General features: G+C 42.0%; 1 protein-coding gene across 1 annotated transcript in view; it reads right to left on the reverse strand.

Moving 5' to 3' along the window:
* Nucleotides 1–22,809, reverse strand: part of DSG3 (desmoglein 3) — a 37,729-nt gene extending 14,920 nt beyond the window's left edge. Inside the window, exons 1-8 of the mRNA XM_029068434.2 lie at nucleotides 22,648–22,809; nucleotides 8,976–9,011; nucleotides 7,782–7,904; nucleotides 6,355–6,510; nucleotides 4,929–5,073; nucleotides 4,059–4,225; nucleotides 1,855–1,989; nucleotides 1,080–1,265 (exon numbers count right to left, since the gene is read on the reverse strand). Coding sequence (XP_028924267.1) covers nucleotides 1,080–1,265; nucleotides 1,855–1,989; nucleotides 4,059–4,225; nucleotides 4,929–5,073; nucleotides 6,355–6,510; nucleotides 7,782–7,904; nucleotides 8,976–9,011; nucleotides 22,648–22,695 — 996 coding nt within the window. The 5' untranslated portion in view covers nucleotides 22,696–22,809. The remainder of the gene's footprint in view (nucleotides 1–1,079; nucleotides 1,266–1,854; nucleotides 1,990–4,058; nucleotides 4,226–4,928; nucleotides 5,074–6,354; nucleotides 6,511–7,781; nucleotides 7,905–8,975; nucleotides 9,012–22,647) is intronic.
* Between the last annotated feature and the right edge of the window lie 3,259 nt (nucleotides 22,810–26,068).

Below are 26,068 nucleotides of genomic sequence, written 5' to 3' on the forward strand. Positions count from 1 at the left end.
CTAAGCACTTAAGAGCATTCAGTTAGACTTAGTGAGCTCCTTTAAGGGCCAGAGACCCTGTCTACTATGCATCTGGGTATTCTCTCTCAGTGGTTAGTACAATGCTCTGCACATAGTAGTAGTAATGATATTTGTTAAGTGCTTACTCTGTGTCAAGAACCGTATTAAGTGCTGGGGTCAATACAAGATAATCAGGTCCCACAGAGTTCATGGTCTAAGTAGGAGGGAAAACAGGTATTGAATCCCCATTTTGCAGATGAGGGAACTGAGGCCCAGAGACTTACCCAAGGTCACAAAGCAGATAAGTGGCAGAGCCAATATTATAATCCAGATCCTCTGACTCCCAGTCCTGGGCTGTTGCCACTAGGTCATACTGCTTCTCAGTGAGTGCCTAATAAAATTACTACTACTCCTTACATTCTAGAGTTCCGGCGGCCCACTCCAGATTATAGCCCTCAATCACCTTACCTCTTTTCTACCTCACCTCGCTACTCTTCTACCCAGCCTGCACACTTTGCTCCTCTAATGTTAACCTTCTCACTGTACCTACATCTCGTTTATCTGGCCATCAGCCTCTAGTCGGAGTCCTGCCTCTGGCCTGGCGTGCCCTCCCTCTTCATATCCAACAGACAATTACTCTTCTCCTATTCAAAACCTTATTGAAGGCTCATCTCCTCCAGGAAGCCGTCCCTGACTACGCCCTCTTTTCCTTCCACTCCCCTCTGTGTCCCACTGAGTTCCTTCCTTTATTCATCCCCCCCAGCACTATGTACACATCTGTAATTTTATTTATTTACATTGTCTCCCCAACTAGACTGCAAGCTCATTGTGGGCAGGGAATGTATGTGTTATATTGTCATTCTGTACTCTCCTAAGCGCTTAGTACAGTTCTCTGCACACAGTAAGCACTCAGATACGATTGACTGACACTTTTTATTGAGCCACATTGCCTCCCACCATTTTCCCACTTTCTAAACATGTGCTAAAATCACTTACCATTCACTGGGAACTACATGACTTAGAGCTAAGAACTCAGACGTCACTCAAACACTCTAAATGAAAATATTTCTGTGACATACCTTGACAACACTGAGAATTCCTTCATTAGTAATTTTATCAGTGTGTATTTCAAACCATTTTCCTTCATTTCCAGAGGTAAAGAAAAATTCTGCAAGCCAATTATCGGAAAATGTTTCATCCCAGTCTGTTACTTTAAGCCGTATCAGTTCAGAACTCAGAGAGTTTTCTTCAATCTGGGCGAAATACTGAAATGAAATGTGCATTTATTGTCACAAATTCTGATCTCTTTGAAGGGATGAGGCAGGACAATAAGAAGTTTACCGAGTTTTCCAATCCTTTAAACAGAGGTGTCCAAGTCTCAATGGACTGCCTCCTGCTACTTTGATGACTGAGATACAGAAACTGGCATAGTGACAGGCAAAACCAGGAGTTTCTGATGAAATACAATCTTTTTCTAGAGGATTCTAAGTCACACTTGGTCATTAAAACACATGCAGATTTTCAAAGCTTGACAGTGAGGTGGAGCTGCTGACTTTCTCCTTCCTTTCCCACTAGTCACTCTCATGGGAGACTACAATTCCATGATCATCACCCCTCACTCTCTGTTATCACATTTTCCCTTCAGGGCCCCCTCCTCGTCACACCTCTACTCTCCTAAATGGCTTAGCTGACTTCTTGAAGATAGTAGAGACTATTAAATGCAGGAAAATTCTAGAAACCTTCTCCTGATAAGAGTCTTACAATCAAAGAAACATGATACACACAGGCTCCCATTAGCAGAATTAGGGTTGCAGACTAGGGGAATATTTACACATCTAAAAATAGTTACTGTACCTCTGAATGTTGGAAGAAAGGGAAATTATCGTTGACATCTTTAATTTCAATTTTGATTTCACTGTCAGATGACAGGGCATGTTCAGCTCCATCAAGATCTGAACCTCTTACAAGGAGTCTGTAGCTGCTGAATTGCTATAACAAAGCAGAGGAGAGCTTGAGGCTACCAACAGGGGGGTAGACAACCAAAAAAACCAAAAACAATCTGTTGATTGCTCCTGCTTATCAGAGAGAAACCTCCTCTCAACCAAGAAGCACAACCAAGAGAGTTGGTCTGTACTGTTATTAATATTATTATTAGCTGGGTACCAAACACTGTTCTAAACACTGGGGTCAATTTGGTCAGGTGAGAAACAGTCCCATTATGGGACATAAATTTCATGGGCTAGGGAGTTATTTGAAGCCGCTCCGCATTTCTGACTCTAGCAGGCTCTACGTTTTCAGCATTGTCTATTGAGGGGTTTTCTCCAGTCTCAGGGTGGGGTGGGATGTTGGTGGGGATTTGTGAAGTAAAGGCAAACCAGGAAGATTTAAAAATGGACAGGGTGTGGGACTCCCTTTCTAGATCCTTCCAGCTGGTTGTCTCTCTGGAGAGAAAGAAGAAGAGATTAACTGGGGATAAGGAGATCATTTGTTAGAAGGAAAAATGGGGATTCAAAGGTGGAGGGAGAATTAAAGAAGATAGGGGAGTATTGTGGCCTTGTGGAGGGAGCACAGTTCTGAGAGTCAGAGGACCTGGGTTCTAATCCTGACTCTGCCCCTTATCTTCTGTTAGACTCTGGGCAAGCCACGTTTTTGGGCCTCAGTTTCTTCAACTGTCAAATGGGGACCTGGTCTCCCTCCTTCTTAGACTGTGAGCATTCGACCTGATTATTTTGCACTTTACTCCAGGGCTTGGCACATAGTAAGCATTTAACAAATACCACAGATATTCTTATTCTATTATTTAGTCCCAATGTTGCATGCAATTTAGGCAGAAGAATTTACCCTCTAACCCAAAGCTCCTTCTTTCCCTCCCTATCTGAAGATTTGGTTCCTCACAGCAAAGATCAATACTTCCCTCCTTACGTTGGGACTTTCTCACTTCCTGATCTTGGTACCAAGTTATTACAGGGAGTGTAGACTCCAGAGATCCCACAGACATCTCTCTCTGGAGACCCCCAACCTGACTCCCAAACTTGTGCACACGGTCTGGAAGCTAATGAGTCGATAAGGCCCAAACCTACTAAACAAAACCCTCTCCCCTTCTAGAATATAAGATCCTTTCTTTGTTTTTTATATTTAAGCACTTACTGAATGCCAGGTACTGTTTTAAATGTTGGGGGGTAGATAATTCAATTCACTTGTATTTCCTGAGTACTTACTGTGTGCAAAGCACAGTACTAAGCACTTGGGAGAGTACAACAATAGACACATTCCTGCCCACCACGAGCTCACAGTCTAGAGGGGGAGACAAACGTTAATAAAAGTAGATTAATTACAGATATATACATATGTGCTGTGGGGATGAGAGGGAGGATGAATGAAGGAGTGAGTAAGAGTAGTGCAGAAGAGGACAGGAGGGCTTAGCCAGGGAATGCTTCTTGGAGGAGATAAGCCTTCAACAAGGTTTGTAAGGGGGAAGAGCAATTTTCTAGCCGATATGAGGAGGGAGGGTGTTCCAGGCCAGAGGTAGGATGCAGGAAAGAGGTCGGCAATGAAATAGATACAAGGCAATTATAATGGACACAGTCCATGTCCCACATGGGGCTCACAGTCTTAATCCCCCTTTTAAAGATGAAGTAACTGGGCCACAGATATGTGAGTGACTTGCCCAAAGTCACACAGCAGACAAGTGGCAGAGCTGGGCAGGGAACGTGTCTATCAACTCTATTACAGTGTACTATCCCAAGTACTTAGTACAGTGCTCTCTGTCTGTTATAATGTACTCTCGCAAGTGCTTAATTCGGTGCTCGGTGTCCATTATATCGTTCCAACATAATCTCCCAATGATGCTCTGTTTCTGTTATATTGCTATACTGTACTCTTCCGAGTGCTTAGTAGAGAGCTCTTCACATTGTAAATGTTCAGTAAGTACCACTGATTGATTTAATTGGTCCTGGGTCCATTTCTGCATCCCTTTATATTTAGGTAAGGATGGCTGCCTTCTGACTTGGCTAAAATTAAGTCCTTCATCCCAGTCATTCACTCCTAGAAGACTTTACCTCTCTGTCCAGAGTGTTGGTCATAGTCCGAACTTCTCCCGTGTGTCTGTTTAAGATGAACATAGGCGCCCCTGCAGGCTCCTGAGAGATTATCTTGAAGGCGATTTTAGAATTCAAAGTGTTTGGTTCGTCTGCATCGGTAGCATTTACAGCCATGATCAGGGTGTCTGCAAATGGAAAGTACCGATTGAAGGGAACTGTTAAAGAGCTGTGTTGTGTTCATGCAAACTCTCTTTTCCGAACTGTATTTTCACAGTACTTAATGAAATGGAACCTGATTCCTGAAGAATCGATTTACAACCTTTTGTCAGAAAGGGTTTCTTTCACAGTGCTTAGTAGAGTGCCTTTCATACAGTATGCACTTAACAAATACCACAATTATTATTATCTGGAGCATTATTCTTCTGCCAGATGGAGAAAAAGCCCTGAATCTCTAAAGAAGCAGCAAGGCCTAGTAGAAAGAGCACAAGGCTGGGAGTCAGAGGATCTGGATTCATTCATTTGTATTTATTGAGCATTTACTGCATGCAGAGCACTGTACTAAGCACTTGGAATGTACAATTCAGCAACAGATAGAGACAATCCTTGCCCAACAATGGTCTGTATGCTGTGTCCTTGGTCAAGTTACTTCTCTTGTGTCTCCCTTCCCTCAACTGCAAAATGGAGATTCAATACCTCTTCTCCCTCCTATTTAGACTGTGAGCCCCATGTGGCTCACTTTGAACAAAGGGGATTTTCTGATTAACTATTTTTCAGAACTAGGCTTAAAAACAACTAATTACGTGAAGATCACACATCACTTTGCAAGTGAGAGGTACTACAGTAAAGGAGAAAGAGATATTTTAAAGGTAGATCGTGGAGATGGCTTACTTGTTGGACTGTTCTCTTCAACTTGGCCTGAAAACACACTTTGAGAAAATATTGGTGGATTATCATTTATATCTAATACTTTCACTCTCAGCACAAGTAGATTTTCCACGTCTTGACCCCAGTCATTGACAGCACGGCAGTTAATCTAGAAAAAAGACAGAAAATGTAATTCCTACCAGTGGAAATATTCACTGTCTTGTTGGTTAATACCAAGGTATCCTTTCTGTCTGATACAGTCAGGAAGTATTCAGCTCATTTCTCCCCACCTCCTGACCAGGAAGAAACTAAGAATATATTCCACTAGACAAAGAGAGAGTGATGGAAATCTCCTCTCCTGGATTCACACTCAAATTCTAGCAAAACAGCTTTCTGATCCTTACATTCAATGTGGTGTGAAGATTCTGTTCCCAGGTAGCAGAGCAAGGAAAGCAGCACAAGCTCACTGTAAGTGGGGAACATGTCTATTGTTATACTGTACTCTCCCAAGCACTTAGTACAGTGCTCTGCACCCAGTAAGTGCTCAGTAAATATGACTGACTGAATGAAAATAGATAAGTTCTTGCTTCTGGCCATTTCCAATTTCACCACTTCTCCAGCTCTTCATAGCATCTCCGTGCTATGTAAATTGAACACTGCCCAACTAGCAGAGTGCTTGAACAGAGCAGAAATAAGCTCACTGTGGGTGGGGAATGTGTCTCTTATACTGTTGTGTTGTACTCTCTCACGCCCTCAGTATGGTGCCCTGCCCGCAATAAGTGCTCAATAAAAACAAATTGTTTGGAAGATGCTCTGCATAAGGGTAAGAAAGAGTTAACTAGGGCAGGAGGAGGGTAGCAGTAATAGTAGCCATAATGTCATTCATTGAGCCAGTGGCTACAATGCTCAACCAGTGGAGAAGCAGCATGGCTTAGTGGAAAGAGCACAGATCTGGCAGTCAGAGCCCCTGGGTTCTAATCCCGGCTCCACCACTTGCCAGGTGGCCCCTTGGGCAAGTCACTTAACTTCTCTTTGCCTCAGTTACTTCATCAGTGAAAGGAGATTAAGCCTATGATCCCATGTGGGACATGCACTGTGTCCAACCTGATTAGCTTGTATCGAGCCTCGCTCTTAGTACAGGGCCTCCAACGCAGTGAGTGCTTAAATACCATTTTTTAAAAAAGTACTGTACTGAACATTTGGGAAAGCATGAGGCATGTTCTCTTCCCACAGTGGGCATACATTCTCATGGGGGAAACGGGCAGGCCTCAGGCCTATGGGTTTTTACCAGACCACTACATGCTTAGGCTGGCTGATTTCCCACTCCACTGAACTCCTCCCTGCCAAGTCTTCATCATGGGGAGTAGGGTAAATTGAGCTAGCTAAAATTCCTAAAGTAGAATCAAGACCGCGAATGAAAAGTAGATATCAACCTGGAGACATTCCTTACCAAATAGGTGTCAATCTCCTCCCGATCAACGATGGCTGTAATGTTGATTGCTCCGGTGTTTTCATCGATGATGAACACTCCATAAGGAGGTCGATCAATTCCAACTCCTGAGATGCGATATTTAATGTGCTGCTTCTCTTGAAAATCTGAATGAATCTTTGGCAAGAAACGCAAAGTGAATGCCAAATACTTTCATGTCTTTTGGGGATACCAAATCCATGAATCATGGAATGGTAGCAGCATACTGGGAAAATCTTGAGGTGCACTAACATGGAACCCCAAGAGAGTCCCTATCAAGGTCATAAATTGTTCCAGATACAAAAGACTGTAGAAACTGGGCATCCATTCTCAAAAGTAACCAAAAATATCATAGGGACAATCTCTTATTTTCCTAAGGAGAGTTTGAAAAATATTTCCTCCCTGCCACCTGGTGACTCAATTGCTACCAAATTCTGAATAACTGAGTATGATTAAATGGAAGCAACATGGACTTAGTGGAAAGAACCTAGGTCTGGGAGTCAAAGGAGCTGGGTCCTAGTCCCAGCTGCCGGTTGATTGCTGTGTGACCTTAGGCAAGTCACTTAACTTCTCTGTGCCCAAGTTTCCTCAACTGTAAAATGTGGATTCTCTCCTACTTAGACTATGAACTCCATGAAGGACAGGGACTCTTTTGACATGATTAACTTTTATCAACCCCAGAACTTAGAATAATGTTTGACACAGAATAAGCACGTAATATATAATTCTGATCTCTTGGTTTTCCCTGGTAGTTTTAGTCTTAAACAGCTCAGAACCAGTGGAAAATCCTAGTTTAAAATCTGCTAATGTGGAAATTTAACACGCATGAAAATGATTTAACCCTATTGCACTTCAACCTCAAAAACAGATTTTAATGCAACTGAACAGGGTGAACTGCTTAGGACTTAAATATTTAAAAATGGCAGGAAACGTATGGCACTGTCAATTGGTATTAGTCTGAGAACCGAATTACTGAGTTGGAAAATCAGATGTAGCCTAACTGGTATGTGGAAGCTAAGATTGTTCATTCATGGCAATTGCCCTGCTCAAGAACAGAGCTTAGCACAAAAAGTGGACATATCCTCCTTTTAGGTGCCTTAGGAATGTTTATATTGTTTCAATTATTCATGATCTAGAGAAGAGAGTGGAGTGGAGGGATGGAAGTTTAGAATTTTGTTTCAGTGGTTTCCTAGAAAACGGATGATTCGTCATGGCTCAGAGCCCAAGGTTCCAGGAGGTGAGATGAGAAGCTCAGGATGAAAGAAGGTAAATATGCCCAGTACACTACTCCATTCACCAATGGGATGTCTTATTCAGCTCTCTCACTTTCTTATCTTCCCCATTCCTTATTTTTCTCCCTCAAGATCTTTACACTCAAGAAATCCCACTCTGCAGCAGATATCACTTACTGTAGCAATTGGATTCCTCTTTGAATTGTCATCTCTTTCTCGAATAGGTCTTGCAAATTTAACCCATTCTCGTTTATGTCTTCTGATGGAGGGCCAAGGCGCTAGGTCTTTTTCTTCATTTACCTTTTTCAGAAAGAATTCGATTTTAACATATTAGCAGGCCAAGTATGTCCAGATAGGAATGCTTTTTGAAAGGATTTTTACAAAAGAAAATTCTGTTTTCGACAGACTAGGAGGCATCGGACAATTTAACATCGGACACCAAATCAAGTTTAGCTGAGATCACAGTCAAAACCAGTATTCATGAGTCTACATCCTGAGTCCAAATCCAATAAGTAAATCTGATCTCAGAGTCTTCCATTAGCAAATGGCATTTCAGGTTTTTGTCGCCTGCTTAGAATCTAGGGGCTAAACTTCCCACTTCTTTGGGAAGCCCCAGAAAAAAGGCCCCAAACAGATCAACATTTCAGAGGGAAAGCTGGTTAGTTAATAACCTTATTCTTTAGAATTCCTGCCAGTCAGTTGGCTAACTCTGTGGGAATTGAACCCATGGGGGAAAGAAACTGCCTCTTTATTTCCACAAAGGTTCACTCAAGAACAAATATAGATTTGCAAATCCTTATCAAGTGAGGGAAATAATCAATAGCTCTAGATGACAAGGGGTCGGTCTGACAGATTTATGGGTCAGTCAGAAGGATGGGCTCTCTCAGAAACAAAACCACAAACCTGTTTGTCCAACAACAGTATAATGGCTTTTAATCATCCTTGCTAATTTACCACAACCGAAAACCCCAAAACACACTCATTCCCCCCCTCCTCAACCCACTCCCATTAGGCAGGTGGGGGCAGGGAGAAGAAGGCAATAATAGTAGCAACTGAATCTCTACTCACATATACCACAGATCCTAACCTTGTCCAACTGAGCTGTCTGACTGCAAACAAATTCTGGCAGATCATCAAGAGGGAAGACTGTAAGTTACCTCAGAGCACTGCCCTTCCTTTCCCCACTAGAGGAAGAATTAGCTTCATTGATTATCCAGGGAACCGAGATGTACAGTTTTGCTTCTTCAAATTCAAAAAGGGAATATTCATCACCTCCCCTCCCCAGTATAGCATTCTTCTTTTATGCTACCTCACCACATAAAGCCAACAAAATAAAATGAAGCAAGACACAATAGACTGCTTTTACATTACCTTCACATGCAATTCACTGTTAACCTCCAACACCACCTGGAAGGCAACACACGAAGTTAACCCAAAGTTAGGACATTTTAAAACATTCTTAGACATTCATTCATTCAATTGTATTTATTGAGAATTTACTGTGTGCAAAGCACTGTACTAAGTTCTTGGGAGAGTATTATAACAAACATTCCTGCCCACAGTGAGCTCATATTCTAGAGATGAACTCACGGTGATGAATTTGTACAGAGAGAGATTCCCAGGGGCCATGCTGCTTCTGTAATGCATCTACCAACTTTACTGTATTGCACTATCTTTAGTAGAGTGCTTTGCACAGAATGCTCAATAAATACCACTGTTTGATCGACCAAGTTCTTAGACCAATTCTAATTTAAAAGCATGGACACTCTTTATTTCCCTTTCATAACCTGAATGGTTATCCTTTGTCTTTAGTAGATTCAGACCTCTTATCTAAGCATTAGGTATGGTGATCAGCTGATCAAAAAGGAAAACAGACATTTTCTTTGTATCCCTAAAAGTACTGTAGGTCCTTTCAGGTTGGGTCTTCTTCATAGCATATTCCCTGCATGCTTTCAACAGAACTAATAGGTTATCAAGGAACGTTCAGCGGAAGACACTCTCTGACTTGAATGACTCAGACATTTTAAGGCTTTCCCCTGCCCCCCTAAAAAAAAAAACAACAACCTTTTCCAGATAATCTTGATAGTCCAAGCCAAAGGGCACTCTACTTATCTAAATCAGATCAGAAATCATCAACTTTTGTGTGCAGAAAAGTCTTGCTTCGAGCAGTTGGTGCACAAAAAGCCAATTATACAGATAAATCACATTAACATATTGACATTCCCCCAAGGGGACAGGTCTGGTCAGAGGGAGAGTTTCCTAGGGCTGCAAGGTGTCATTTCTGTCAGCAAGTCAATTGTATTTATTGAGCACTTACTGTGTGCAGATCACTGTAGTAAGAGCTTGGGAGAGTTCAGTATATAACAGACATACTATCTGCTCACAATGAGTTTACAGTCCCCCTTCCTGTTCCTGTCTGCAGCCATTCCAGCTCCAGAGTGCTTAACCAATCTCCAGATCTAGTGGGGATTTCCTTCTGCCAAGCAGCAGGAATTCCCTTCTGGTGGGGAAACAAGGGGAGGATTTCTCCATCTGAGTGGCTCCAAGTCTCAAAGTCAGTGGCCCGAGCAGTGTGAGTCCGGCCCCACCTGGAGGGGCCTGAGGCAGCGTGACCAGGAATGGGGGTCTTCTGGGGGTTGGTGCTCACCCATCTTGGAAGGCCCTGAGAGGAATGTCTGTTTATTGTTCTATTGTACTCTCTTTACTGCTCTGCACACAGTAAGCGCTCAATAAATAACATTGACTCTCAGGCCCTTTTTGAGAAGTGCTTCCAAGGGGTGCTGATGGTTTCTGACCCTCTTTGACCTTCCTCCCCCATGCCTGCTAGCGTCGGACTGGATGGAGCCCACTGGGCCGGCTTCATCTTGCCATCACTTTTGAGGAGGTCGCGGTAGCAGTGCCATGTGTGAGGTGTAGCATGGTGCATTTTGGGATATTCAGCAGGGGTCCCCTCAGCCCAAGACCCTGGGCAGAAATTTTAAATGCCCCAGCTCTTCTCTCCAGCCCAAGAGTCTCATTGGTTCTAAGACTTTAAGCTCACTGTGGGCAGGGAATGTGCCTGATTATTGTTAAATCGCACTCTCTCAAGTGCTTAGTACAGTGCTTTGCATAAACACTCAAATACAATTGAATGAATATGGATCCCTGAGCCACAGGTTGAAGACCCCTATCTATATAATAATAAAATAAGAATATTTGTTGAGCACTCACTATGCAAACACTATACTAATCACTGGGGTATCAATCAACCAGTAGTATTCATTGAGCTCTTACTCCAGAGCACTGTACTAAGCACTTGGGAGGGTACAATAATTAATCAGGTCAGATAGCATGTATTAGTGTACCCCCCACCCCCAGCTGCATTTTACATCACTCTTCCGGTGGAGAAGTAGCCAAATGATCACACTATAAAATGAAAACATGATGAATAAAATTTTACTTTTTATTTTTTGAATACACCCTACCTGGCCCTGAGAATCTTCATCTCAACTATTCAGCAATCGACTCCAATTTCCCCCCACTTTGAGCATTTAAATGCAAATATTTTGGCCATTTGAGATGCATGCCCTTTTTAATCATTAGAAACATTATTCAGGATATTAATATATGTATGAGTATAAAAGGCACCAGGGCTGCAGAACATTTAGACATTTCTTCCAGAGGCAAACATTACATCTGAAATCTAAAAAAAATTCAGAGTAACTACTAAGTATTGAAGGGTTGTCTGACTAAATAAGAAGAGGTAGCATTTTTGAAACTTCAGATATGCTGAAGAGAGCAAGTGAGATTCTAATAATGAAACAGGAAAAGCCTCCCATCACTTGTGCATGATAAAGAACTATGAGTAGTAAAGTAAAAATGTCAATTTGAACATTGCTAATAAAGGGACAATGGCACAGTGGATTGTGGGATCTCACTGTTTTTCTGTGCAAGCGCAATTTAGCAAATGCCACGGTTACTGGGATATGGTGATTTAGCCCCTCACATAGTCCTGTTCTTTGTGAAGAGCCATATATTATGGCAGAGTCTAAATAACTACGAATAGAAATTTTTGAGAAGAGATTGGTCTAGACAAACAAATCTTATGTGGCTGGTTTTCCCTGCATCTGGGAAGACAATGTGGTTGAACGTTTAGAATTTTAATTGAAAAAAATCAGAGATTAAAAATGAGCTGAATAACTTTTTGGGCTTAAAAAACTGCTTTATTTGGTTATCATCAGTTGCCCTTGATTAATTTTTTAAAAATAGTATTTAAGTGCTTACTATAGGCCAAGAACTATACTAAGCACTGGGGAAGATAAAAGAGGATAATAATAGCAATTGCATTTAAGTGCTTCATTCAATTCAATCATATTTATTGAACACTTACTGTGTGCAAAGCATGGTACTAAGTGCTTTCTATGTGCCACACACTGTACTAAGGCCTGGGGTGGATACAGGCAAATCATGTTGGACACTGTTTCTATCTCACATGGGGGACACATTCTTATCCCTATTTTACAGATGAGGTAACTGGGCACAGAGAAGTTAAGTGACTGGCCCAAGATCACACAGCAGATAATCAGGTTGGATACAGTCCATATCCCACATGGGGCTCACAGTCTTAATCCTCATTTTATAGAGGAAGTAACTGAAGCACAGATAAGTAAAGTGACTTGCCCAAGGTCACATAGCAGACACGTGGTGAAATCAGGATTAGAATCCAGGTCCTCCAACTCCAAGGCCCATGCTCTCTCCACTAGGCCACAATGCTTCTCAATTTAAGAATTGCTGCAATTCTTGCAGAAAGACCAAATCCAGAACACATGTCTGTTGAAATAGGGTTGGGCCTATGACAGTTTTGAACTTTTCTTTAATGAAAGTTGTGGAAGTTTTTTTTTAATTCAACTTCTTCCCCCTATCACTCACAGCTCATTTTTCCCTCCCGGTCTCCACCTTCTCCATCCCTCACATTCTTCACCCAGCCCAGGGAGACAAATATTCTAGCAGAATTCTGGTCAGAAGTCCAGCTGGTGTCACAATCCCACAAATCTGAGAGAGCAGGGGGAGAAAAGATTATGCAATCCCCTCTACCTTATAGCCACTACCTCCCAGAGAACCAGAGAGAACTGGAATAGTGAGTTGGGCTTCAGAGGTTGTGGGTTCTAATCCTGGTTCTGTCACTTGTCAGGTGTGACTTTGGGCAAGTCACTTAGCTTCTCTGTGCCTCAGTTACCTCATTTGTAAAATGGGGATTAAGACTGGGAGCCCCACGTGGGACAAGCTGATAACCTTGTATCTACCACAGGGCTTAGAATAGTGTTTGACACATAATAAGCACTTAAATACCTTAAAAACAAAACAAAAACCTCCACCATGGCAGCAGCTAGAGGAGGGTGTCCTTTTATACACCCTAAAATTTGGAAAGAACAGTATACACCACTCATGCCACGCTGCCATCCTCTAGCTCTGGGTATTGATGTCGTAGTTACCACTTCTAGACTACTAGGGAGCTGGTAGACTTCCATGCATGCAGCATATAAACACTTTTCCTTGAGAGGCAAAGCAAAAAAATTTATAATTTCAAGAAACAACTCTCCACTGATGTACCAACTGTTGAAGCATTGTGGCCCAGTGGAAAGAGCAGTGGACTGGCAATCAGAAGACCCAAGTTCTAATCCTGGCTCTGCCCTTGCTTGCATGTGTGACCTTGGGCAAGGCACTGAACTTCTCTATGTGTCAGTTACCTCATCTGTAAAATGGGAATTAAGATAGTGAGCCCCATGTGGGACTTGGACTATGTCCAACCTGATTTTCTTCCATCTACCCCAGCATTTAGTACAGTGCCTGGCACATAGTAAGTGCTTAACAAATACCATAAAAAAATAATTAACTTAAATGGATAAAAATCCTGTAGGCCTTGAAGCCACCAGGAGTTTCTCATTGCTTTTGGCCACAGAAGGAGATTGTCATTATGATCATGAGTATCATTATAGTAAATGCCAGAGGGGATTAGTTAAATTTATCACCACCCTAACTTGGGAGCTGATAGTTGTGTAAAGGAATGCCCATAAGTCATTAGGGCTGAACATTAGGTTGCCAATCCGGTATTAGAGGTTCCTGTAATTAGTGAGAAAATGTCTCTTCTTTAGAGAGAAAGGATTCAGGTTTAGGGAGGGAGAGAAACTTCAAGTTCCGGAAATGAGAACTAAAAAGTAGACTGCATCTGTCATCACATAAAACTAGGTGGTAGTGTTCTTGAGTTCTCCATTAGTTAATATACCATTTGAAAGTAAAGGTCTTAGTAAGATTTTGCTTTGTGGTTCCTTCCGATTAGATGGATAACAATGCTAAGGAAAGCTTGCTGGTGGCTCTGTTGTATTGGATTCTCCCAGGCACTCAGTATAGTGCTCTGCACACAGTAAGTGCTCAATAAATACTGATTGAAGGGAAAGACCCTGAGGTTTGAAGTGGCTTTTCCCAGAGTAACTTGGGCCAGAGGACTAGGAGCAGTGTGGTCTAGGGGAAAGAACACATGCCTAGGAGTCAGAGGTCCTGGGTTCTAATCCCAGCTCTTCCAATTGCCTGCTGTGTGACCTTGGGCAAATCCCTTATCTTATCTGTGCTTCAGTTTCCTCATTTTTAAAATGGAGATTCAATACCTGTTATTCCTCCAGTTTAGACTGTGAGTTCCCCTTGGGAGAGGAACTGTCTGAGATCATTAATGGGTATCTGCCCCAGCACTTAGAACAGTGCTTGACATATAGTAGGGGCTTAACAAACAGCATACTAATAATAAAAAAAAAACTGAGACACTAAGGCAATGTGGGGAGAGGTTGCACTGTGGTCCATTCCACTTTGCTATGTGACCGTGGGCAAATCAGTTAACTTTCCAGTGGCTCAGTTTCCTCATCCGTAAAATGGGGATTCAAAAGTTGTTTTCTCTACCCCTTAGACCTCACACCTTGTATGGAACAGGTATTGGATCTGATCTGTGTGTATTGTAACCAATCCAGCATTTAGTAAAGTGCTTGGTACATAGTGACTATTTAAATGCCACAATTATCATTATGATTAATTTTAGGTTACAGAGAATCAAGAATCTTGGAGAGGTGGAGGGGAAGAGGCTATCGACAGTTTTTTTAAGTGATATTTTTTAAGCGCTTACTATGTGCCAGGCAGCATATTAAGCACTGGGGTAGATACAAGCTAATCTGGTCAAACACAGTCCCTGTCCCATGTGGGGCTCATGGTCTTCATCCCCATTTTATAGATGAGGTTAACTGAGGCACAGAGAACTAAAAGTGACTCTCCCTAGCAGACAAAAGGAAGATACGGGAGTCCTTCGGACTCCTAAGCCTGGGCTCTTTTCATTAGGCCAAGCTGCTTCCCTTATATGACAGAAAAGGGCTCTTTAGGTTATGAAGCTTGTTGTGGCAGGGAATGTGTCTGGAAGAGTTCAATAAATATGATCGATTGATTGAAGCAACAAGGTCATGGCAGAGCCCGATCGCCACTGGTCGGAACCCTCAGTGGGGCGGGCACCAACCTGGCTTAAGTTCCCCAACCTGCCTTTCAGGGGCAATTAGGTGAAGCTTGTTTTAAAGGACTTTTGTCTGAAGACTGGTGCAATCGGCCTGGTGGTGCTTTTGCTTCACACTTTTGGTCTGGGCAAGGTAGCTCAAGACAAACTGGTTCTGGGCGCAGCTGAGAAGGAAGTGAGGGGCAAAGTCTTTTCCTGGGCGGGGTGGGGCAATGAATCAATGGGTCGGGCACTGGGGCAGGAACAGTGCACCCATCCCTCACACCATTCCCTTGCGGGAGGAAAAGGACGGTAGTCAAGACCCGGAAATCAACAGGTGTGGTGAAACACCATATCATAGCAGTGCCATCCAGAGGATCAGATATGAAGCATAGTATACAGGGATTTGGGGAGCAAGCAGAAGCCAACAGCATCTAAATGAGAGGCGAAGTTGGTGACCTATGACTGGTGCATCATAGTCTGGGCCTCACAGAGATTAACAGCTATCACCTTGCCTTTTCCTCAGTTTCCTGCGGGGGGCTGTGCTGGTTAAGGAGTCATGGGCACCTCTGGGGTGGGTCTGTTGAAACTAAAAAAAATCTATTTAAAAACCACACACTGCTTTTTCAGGAACCTCTTCCTATGCATTTTCCTCCAAAGAGCAACAGAACGATAAGGAGTTTAGCAATTTTTAAAGTTAACCTATTTCCCCCTCGCCCCCAGTTTTAAGCCTAATTCTTCCCTGACAAGTGGAATATGAAAACTCCCCTGGTAATTAAAATCAGATTAATTTTCTTCTTCCTGGTCATATCATCCCAAATTTTGTACTTATAGCCACCTGTAGCATATATCTATGCATCACTTTATGTATTCTACCATTTGAACACTTACCTATCTTTCCAGGTTCTTTTTCATCCTAGCTATAAACACTTTTGTGCCTCTCCTATTGCAGCATAAATTCCTTGAGGTCAGGATTGTGTTTTACATTTCTTGGGTTTTCCCAAGCACCTAATGATCTGTAAACAGTAAGTACTCAAATACTGCCAATCAGTGATATTTGAGTGCTTAGTGTTTAGAGCATTATACAAGTACTTCGGTACAATAGAAATGATTCTGTCCTCAAGGAACTCACAAATCTAGCAGTCACTAAAATTAATTACAGGTAGGAGATTGATCAACAGAACTCACTGGACCAGGTTTTAACTTCAAAGGGTTGGGAATCTTTCCTTTGGGTCATTTCAAAAGGCATAACATCTTTTTGCAATATATTCATAAAATGAAATCAGATTTACAAACTGCAAAATGGCATATAATTCTGACACCTTTGGGTCCTACTTGCTAACACTGAGCATTTAAATATCTATGTTTTTAAAGCACTTGATAAAGCATTGGTTACTCATCTCATTGAAGAAAATCAGCATGATCATTCATTCATTCAATTGTATTGAGCACTTACTGTGTGCAGAGCACTTTACTAAGCGCTTGGGAGAGTAGAATCCAACAATAAACATATTCCCTGACCACAGTTTACGGTCCAGATCATTTTCAGGTAAATAAAAATCACAAGTAGCATGTTACATTCCAAAGGAACAAAAGAATAGTGGCTAGCGACAAACTCCCAAGAAATGATCTGCCACATAGAGAAGACTGTAAACCCCTTGTGGTCAGGGATCATGTCTACCAAGCCTCTTGTACTGTACACTCCCAATTGCTTAGTACAGTACTCTGCACAAAGTGCTCAGTACAATACCACTGATAGAGGGCAGGAAAGGAAATTGGAAAATAGAAGCTTTAATTCCAGGACTGCCATCTGAAAGATGGGACAATTTACTTTCGAACTTTACTTCCTTCATCTTCCAAATGGGCATAATAGCAGTACCCTTTAGAAGGCCAACAGGAATGTTATCAATACGTCAGTCAAATTTATTGAGGGCTATGTGCTCTAAGTGTTTTGGAGAATATAATATTAGAGAGTTGGTAGACACGTTCTCTGCCCAAAAGGAGCTTACAGTCATATGAGGGCAAATGCTATGAAAATTAGGATAAGTAAAAGAAATGCTAGTGAATTTTTATGAAGTCTGTTGGGTCCCTTGGAGAAAGGTGACTTTAAAAATGTTAGGGGATGGAATTAACAATGGCATATTTCATAGTTTATTGCAACTTTTTAAATTTTTTTTATGCTTGATCCTTATAGTTATCTAAAAGGACACATTCATTTCTTCACACTTCATGGCAAACAAAAGAAGCGGCATGGCCTAGTGGATAAACATGGGCTTGGGAGTCACAAGGAACTGGGTTCTAATCCCAGCTCTGACACTTGTCTGCTTTGTAACGTTGGGCAAGTCACAACTTCTTTGTGCTTCAGTTATCTCATCTGTGTAATGGAGATTAAGGCTGTGAGCCCCATGTATCCAACCTGATTAGCCTGTATCTACCCCAGAACTTAGTACGGTGTCTGATATTAAAAAAAAAAATCCCACAAACATAAAAAAGCCAAAAGAAATTTGTCTGAAATGTAGAGGCAATGATGATTTCATTCCACATCATTGAATTTTAAATATTTGGTGGTTTATAATGAAGTGCACTCTTGCAAAGGAAAATGGAGAATTAAGGAACTTATCTAGATAAGACAAAAAAATGCTATACAGGTGCAAACCAATGTTCCACCCAGTCAAGTATTCAATTCTGTCAGAGGTTTCAAAAGCTTCCTGGAGCAATCATGGGATAGTTGCTCTTCTTGACAGTAGTGTCATATTGCAGGCTGGGCCATGGACAGTGATGTAACTATTGTTAATATTTATACAATTTAACATTCCTATTTCCTCAGATAATCCATTATGGATCTAGCACCAATGATTTTATCAATATCTACTTCGGCTCCTTTATGACAACAAATTCCATATTAATTCATTATGTAGTATTTGAGCACTTACTGTGCACAGAGCACTGTAATAAGCACTTGGGAGAGGACAATATAACAATAAACACATTCCCCACCCACAGTGATCTTACAGTCTAGCTCACCAACAACTGAGTGAAAAAGTATTGCTCTATCATTCATAATAAGAATGATGATAAACCAAAAATTGTGGTTTTCTTTAAGCACTTACTCCGTGCCAAGCACTGCACTAAGCACTACGGTAGAAACAAGTTAATCAAGTCAGTCTAAAGAGGAGGGAGAACAGGTACTTCATCTCTCTTGTACAGGTTAGGAAGCGGGTGTGTTGATAAATTGAGTTCCTTGTCCAAGGTCACCCAATAGGTAAATGGAGGAGCCAAAATTGGAACCTAAGTCCAGTGACTCTCAAACCTATGCTCTTTTCATTAGAACATACTGGTTCTCTCCTCTTATTCTTATCACCTATAAGATCCTAGTTCCCATGGGTGGGATTTAGTCAACAAAGCTAGGTTTGCTGCCCTAGCCTTTCCACACACCCTTTATGGTCTTCAATTATGTACTCTCTCAGTCTCTCTCTCCCCATTTCTCTGGCCTCTGTCACACACTCCTATACCTCCCCCCTACTCTGTCCTTGCAAAAACTGCTCCATGCCCCTGGTCATTTTAGTGCTCTGGTTATGCAGCTTTTCTAGCTGGCTGATGCCCTGCCCAAGTTAAGCAGAAACATTGCTTGCACTGTTCCTGTTTCTTGATCTGTACAGTTCCAACTAAATTACCTCAGTTTTCTATGGCAAAGACCTGGCCAAAGTGAAGATTTAATCAAGGTAATGGGAGTCAGGAGGGAGAGGAGCCATAGAAAACCACAATTCATCAGGCGAGTCATCTTCTCCATTTCCCTGACTCACTCTTCTTTTACCAGACCTGTTCAAGTAACAAAAATTGATCGATTTGAATTTCTGTTTCTCTTCCCTATCTCTCCCATGGGTAAGTAAAAGGAGATCAAAGAACCTGATTAATTGACCCACTGGATGTATCTGATCAATCAGTGACATTTATTGAGCATTTGATGTGTGCAGAGCACTGTGCTGCTTGGGAGAGTACATTACAATAGACTTGGTACACAATCCTTGTCACAAGGAATTTACAGTCTACCCCAGTGTTTAGCTCAGAGTAAATGCTTACAAACACCACACTTTATTATTATAATCAGCTTCTGGATTCTGAGCAAAGGAGAGTTACTTTGGGCAACTACTTTGATGATGTTACTGGAAAGGATTAGCCTAAGGCCAAAATGATTCCTCCACCACACCCAGAACATTCCTCACCAGGAAGAGACAAGTAGGAACAAAATTGGGGAGATGACTAAATCCTTTCTTATTTAGATTTGTCAGACAGGATCTCACAATCTCACATTTGATACTCCTGTCTCTAGGCCTGCGACCTGATTGATGCTTTCTCAGATGAGGGAGCGTCTTGGAAAAGTCCAGTTTACATGGGAAAGAGGGTTGCTTATGGAATTACCAAAAGGCTCCAAGTAAGGTTTTCATAAAACCTAGCAAAGTTCTGGCTAAACCACTTCTCGCCTCATAAATTCAAGCCCAGGCAAGCTTGCTGCAGTAAATGTTGAACACTTCTTAAAGTGGGGAGAATTTGGCAATGCCAATCAACTTCTCCCAATTTATTTTCTAAGGCAGGCAAGCAGCTATGGGAGATCATTTATTGGAAAGGCTCTTAAGAAATCACAGTCATAAAGAGAGCTCCTTCTGAACAATACCTGAGTTAATCAAAAAGATAATAGAAAGATGGTGATTTAAGATTTTCAAAATCAAATTGCCTTTTTATGGTATTTGTTAAATGCTTATGCTGTGCCAGGCACTGTACTAAGTGCTGGAGTAGACACAGCAAGTCAGGTTGGAAACAGTCCACATCCCAAATGAGGCTCACTCTCTTAATCTCCATTTTACAGACTGTAAACTCGTTAGGGGCAGGAAATATGTCTGCTAATTCTGTTGCATTGTACTCTTTCTAGCACTTAGTATAGTGTTCTGCACAATCAATACCACTGACTGATAACAGATAAGGTAACTGAGGCACAGAGAAGTGATGTGGCTTGCCCAAGGTGGTAGTAGATAAGTGGCAGAGGCTGGGGATTAGAACTCAGGTCTTTCTGACTCCTGGGCCAACGCTCTTCCAATAGGCAATGCTGCTTCTCTCTGTCAGCAGAGATCAAATTCCATGGGATTTCTCCCTGTCTGCCACCGCCAACTGATTCTATTTATTTCTAAAGTTAGAAAGGGAACCCTTTGGTTAGGGCCTCTGGCTTTGTGGTCCACAAATTCTTCCAAACCTTCAATAGAAGCAGCTATGGAAGGTCATTTATTAGAAAGGCTCCTAAAACCACAGTCATAAAGAGACCTTCTGAACAATACCTGAGTGAATTGAAGTTATCTTACGATATTTAAGTGTTCACTCTGTGCCAGGCACTTTACTAAGCGCTGGAGTAGGCACAAGCAAGTCAGGTTGGACATAGTCCATGTCCCACATGGGGCTCACAGTCTGTATCAAGCTGAAACTCCTGACCACTGACTTTAAGGCTAATCAGCTCTCCTCTGCTACTTATTCTTGCTTCTCTGCTCCTCTCAAACCAACCAATACACTACACTTTGCTATCAGTTCTCTTACCACTTACCTCTTCTTCACACTCTCCCTTTTACCTGGAACTTCCTCCTCCTTCACTTCTGGCAGACCCTTGCTCTTTAAAACCCTTATGAAATCATATCTTCTCCAGAAAACCCTCCCTGATTAACCTCTCAATGCCCCACCCTTATTTCACTCTCTACTGCCACAATTTGGGCACTGTCCCCTCCCCAAAGCATTTATGTGCACACATATCTAATACTCTGTTGCTTCCTCCCAACTGTTATTTTAGTGTCTGTCTTTCGCCATAGGTTGTAAGTTCTGCACACAGTAAGCATGCAATAAATTTTATTGATTGATCTCAGAAGTTGGGTAAATGCAGACACACAGTAATAAATTATTTGGAGTACTAATCATTCACTATCATAGTTTGATAATTCTTAATTCACACATTACCTTCCACTTGAAGCATGAAAATAGTCCCACCAAAAACTTTCTGCTATTCCATTTTTGAAATATTCTCCCCTCAGTCCCCCAGGAACATATGAGCTTAAGCAGTAAAAGAAAGAAGTTAATGATTCCCAAAATGGCAACATGCCACAGCACCGCCCCCCCACCCCACATTTCCATCATACATTTTTCTTCTGCCAAGTCTCAACCTCATTACAGCTGCCAATTTTGATGAGCTCTTAGTTGAAGTAGCACTATCACTCTGTAGCTTTTTTTTCCCCTTATATAAAAATAAACCACATTGTCCAGGGCCAGGGAAGTCAAGTAGAATATTTTCAAAAAGTGAAAAATCCTTTATTCAGTGTCTGCTATGGAGCGACAGTGGAATAAAGTCAGCCAATACACTGAAAACAAATATCCTTCAGAATTTACTTTTGACTCTTTCCTTAGAACACTCAAAGCACTGATCGTTTTCCAAAGAGGTCCCCAAAGATCTTTGTTATCTTTGCAGCTGCTGGAGGTAAGCAGGACACAGGTATTATTATTCTGATTTTTTAGGTGGGCAAACAGGCAAAAGGGGTTAGGTGACTTAACTGAAAAGTCATGTCAGTGAGCCGCTGATAATTACAGAGATTTTCATTCCTGGTTTGTCTGACCATACTGGTGCACTCAGGTTGCACAAGGCCAAAAGCCCATTTTAAAACAGAAAAATAAATCCAATCATCCACCTGACAGGCTTCTTATTAAATGGTGTGGCCCTTTATCTTTAGATATTTTTAAAAGAAAAACAAGCCAGGAAGAAAGAGGTCAGAAACGGTGATCGGTTACTTTTTACAAAAAGCTGACTCAAGTTTGCAAAGTCTGTCTTAACCCAAACACGAGTACACTCATCTGTTAGAAAAACACGACTGTTCTTACAAAGGTTTCTTTACCCAACAGACAACTGTCAAGCTACCGTGCTCTTGGTTTTATCAAAGCTCAACATTCCTTTTCAGAAACTCAACAACCTTCCACAAACCCTTGCAGATTCCAGGAGTATCGAGAACAGACATGCAGGATTTAGTCGTATTTCTCAGAGCTCTGGTTAACCTAAATAATGCATTAGGACAGCTTGATAGGAAAGGAATGACGATTTTCCAGGGGCCAGGTTTATATGTTTTAAAGATCGAAGTGTTTCAACTGCTAAACTTGAAAGGTAAAGTCAGGCAAAATGCTAAAGGATAATGCTCTCTCACTACATAAATTCCGAGATTACAAAGGATTCTCCTGAAAAACCACACAGAGATCTTTAGAGTAGTAATGAAAGCATACATAGAATTTCCAACCCACTCACACCTCTCTGTGAAAAGACTGAAGTACAGAATTCAAATAAACAAGCAGGTTAGTAAATTCTTACTACAGGGCTTAAACGGCTAATTCTAAAATGCTCCTCAGCGGCAATCTGATTTAAGAATCATTTCAGCAAAGAAGGAGCTTCATGGTAACTTCTAGAAAGCAACAGCTATTACCTTGCAAGAGAAAAGTTGTAATAACTGTTAGATTCTTTTAAATACTCACTGTTAAGATGAGCAGAACACCAACTACTCTAGAAGAGAGCCAGTCCATTGCTTCTGATTACTCTTCCAAACAAATCCAAGTGAATTGAACTGTTAGTCCCGTTCCAACAACCCTCTGCTTAGTGTCTAGGGGAAAATTCACTTCAGGTGTGTCTCTGCCTGCCGATGAAGGAGACTGTGGATGCTTTGTAATGTGCCTTTTTCTCCACCCTAAAACCATGGGTTGGTCTCACCTGAAACACTTGCATCATGATGGCTCGCAGCTAGAAAAGTTAGACACACCTCAATTCCTGGTGCGCTGAAATCTTTTGTAAGGCTCCGAGAAGAAGATTTCACAGTCAATGTGCAAGGAAGATGCCAAATGCATAATAAATTGCTCACAACATGGATATTAAAAGGCTATCACTGACCACCCTTAAAAAGAATGCAGAGGGATCATTTTAATTGCTTGGATTAAAAAGGAAAACTGCATGTAATACTCTCAGAAGCACAATTATGAGTCTGTGGGAAGAGGTGTACAAATCTAAATACAGTCGTTCAGGCTGCTAGCTTTGAGGAAAATACACCCCCAGAGCAAGTCTTTTAATGGGATAAAATTAATCTAGACTTAGATTTTGGCTGAAAGTATTTGAAATAATGTGGAAATGGAATGAATGTTGCCTAGTCTCTGGGAGAAAGATTTCAAATATTCAGCTCAAAATGGTTTATTGGAAACTCTATTTAGTATTATAGGTAGCTCTTCTCATAGTCTATGTCTTTTAGTGGAGGAGTCTATTTCTCAAAAATGGAATTGAAAGGGTTGTCTCAGTGGAAGCTCTTGCCTCCTTTTGTCTTGTTTTGGCTACTGGAGTCTGTGTGCTGCTCCTTTCCAGACTATAGATTCCTTTTTTAAAAAAATGGTATTTGCTAAATGCTTACTATGTGCCAGGACCTGTACGAAAAGCTTGGGTTACAAGATAATCAGGTTGAACATAGTCCTTAACCCTCACAGGGCTCAGTCTTAATCCCCATTTTATAGATGAGGTAACTGAGACCCCGAGAAGTTAAGTGACTTGCCCAAGGTCACACAGCAGACAAGTGGTGGGGCCGGGATTAGAACCCAGGTCCTCTGACTCCCAGGCCCATGTTTTTTTACTAGGTCATGCTGTTCTTCGTGGGCAGGGAACGTATCTACCCACTGTGTTAAATTATACTCTCCCAAGTCCTATACAGTGCTCTGCACACAGTAAAGTGCTCAGTGAATACAATTGATTGATGGATTGATTGTGGGGTCAGCAGTGCTCAACACTGGCGGTTCTCCCTGCTCCTGTTTTTACCAGTAGAATAGAAACTTGGATTATTGGTTAAGGGGTGTCAACTGTTCACTTGTAAAAACATATTTCATTAAAGCAACCCCCAGATACAATTCCCAGGCAGGAGAACATTTGCACATTGTATACATTTTACTGTCCTCTTTATTACCCAAAGGCAGATCTCTGTAGCCTTCCAAGTGGCTGGATAACTGTTTACTAATACAATTCCAAGGCTGGAAGGGGAATTGAGAAGTCATCCAGTCTGCCTCTGGGAAGGCCCTTCCATGGCCATCACACTAATCATAAACACATTTATCAAGGGCCCACAGGGTGGAGGGCTGTTGGCCACAAGCAAGCTTCCTCACTTAGTACATTCCATTATTTTACATTCTCACTTACATGAAATTCTTCCTTATCTCCAGTTTACTCCCCCCTTGATGCAGCCAAGGTTCATTTCCTCAGGTTTTAGTGTCAGAAAAGACAGAACAGTTAGCTGGTAACGACCCTCTAGACAAGAACTGTTCCCACAGAGGACATTGGAATTGGTGGGGGGGGGGGGGGGGGGGCGGCGGGAATATCACAGGGTCAGCTCTAGTGCCCAAAGCCTGGATGTCCCTGGGTCCCTGGAACTGAAATAGACCCATGCACATGAGCATGAGCCAATGTTCTTCCCTGCTTCTGTCACCCCTGAGGTGGTAGGACTATCTGCTGTCTCCCTTGAGGCTTTGTCGGGGGCTTCCAAACCTCAAGATCAACTAAACCAATTCCTTGGTCATATCCTCCCTTTCTCCTGGAACATCCACCCTTTCCATTTTGCTTTTTTGTTTTTGTGGTAATTGTTCATTCATTCCTTTGTTAAGCGCTTACTATGTGTCAGGCACTGTTCTAAGTGCTGGGGTGATTCAAGGTTATCAGGTTGGATATCAGAGACCCACATTGGGCTCACAGTCTTAATCCCCATTTTCCAGACGAGGTAACTAAGACACAGAGAAGCTACTTGGGCAAGGTCACACAGCAGACAAGTGGCAGAGCCGGAATTAGAATCCAGGTCCTTCTGTCTCCCAGACCTATGCTCTAACCATTAGGCACACGGCTTTCTTCAAAGCCTTACTAAAATCACATAATAATAATTACAGTACTTGTGTAGCGCTTTGTGCCACTCTGCTAAGCTCTGGGGTAGATAAAAGTTAATCAGGTTAGATGCAGTCCCTGTCCTTCATGGGGCTCACATCTCCTCCAAGAAACCTTCCCTGACTAACATCTCATTTCCACACCCTATTTGCCTTCCTTTTTGCTTCACCTATACATGTGGGTCTGTACCTCTAAAACACTTTCCTATTCACTCTACCCCAAGCCACCCAGTACTTACGTACTTATACCCTGCTACTTCCTGGATCTGTAACTTATTTTAATGTCTGACTCCCTGACTAGATTATAAGCTCCTTGTGGGCAGGGATCCTGTCTAAAAAATCTAGTGTATTGTGCCCTTCCAAGCACTTAGCACAGCGTTCGCCACATAGTAAACACTCAATAAATACCACCGATTGGTTGCTTGACTGATAGATGAAGTACTTCATTCATTCATTCAATCATATTTATTGACTCTACTAAGCCCTTGGGAAAGTACAATACAACAATAAAGAGACATATTCTCTGCCCACAACGAGCTTCCAGTCTAGAGATAATGTGGCTTGTCTCTGAAGCTCTCTCCTTGCTACTTCTGTTTATTTCCTTGCTAGTGGCTCCGTGTGATTTCCTAGAGATTCATTCATTCAATCGTATTTATTGAGCGCTTACTATGAGATCTGTACCTCGGGGGCAGTGGGAAATGTGAGGAGTCTCTCTGCTGACCCATGCATCCCCTTCCTCTGTCCACTCCAAACATTCCTACCTCATAGCGTGGCTCAGTGGAAAGAGCATGGGCTTTGGAGTCAGAGGTCATGGGTTCGAATCCCCACTCAGCCACTTGTCAGCCGTGTGACTTTGGGCAAGTCACTTAACTTCTTGGGGCCTCAGTTACCTCATCTGTAAAATGGGGATTAAGACTGTGAGCCCCACGTGGGATGACCTGATTCCCCCTGTGTCTATCCCAGCGCTTAGAACAGTGCTCGGCACATAGTAAGCGCTTAA

Source organism: Ornithorhynchus anatinus, chromosome 7 (assembly GCF_004115215.2).
Source record: "Ornithorhynchus anatinus isolate Pmale09 chromosome 7, mOrnAna1.pri.v4, whole genome shotgun sequence".
Classification (NCBI taxonomy): domain Eukaryota; kingdom Metazoa; phylum Chordata; class Mammalia; order Monotremata; family Ornithorhynchidae; genus Ornithorhynchus; species Ornithorhynchus anatinus.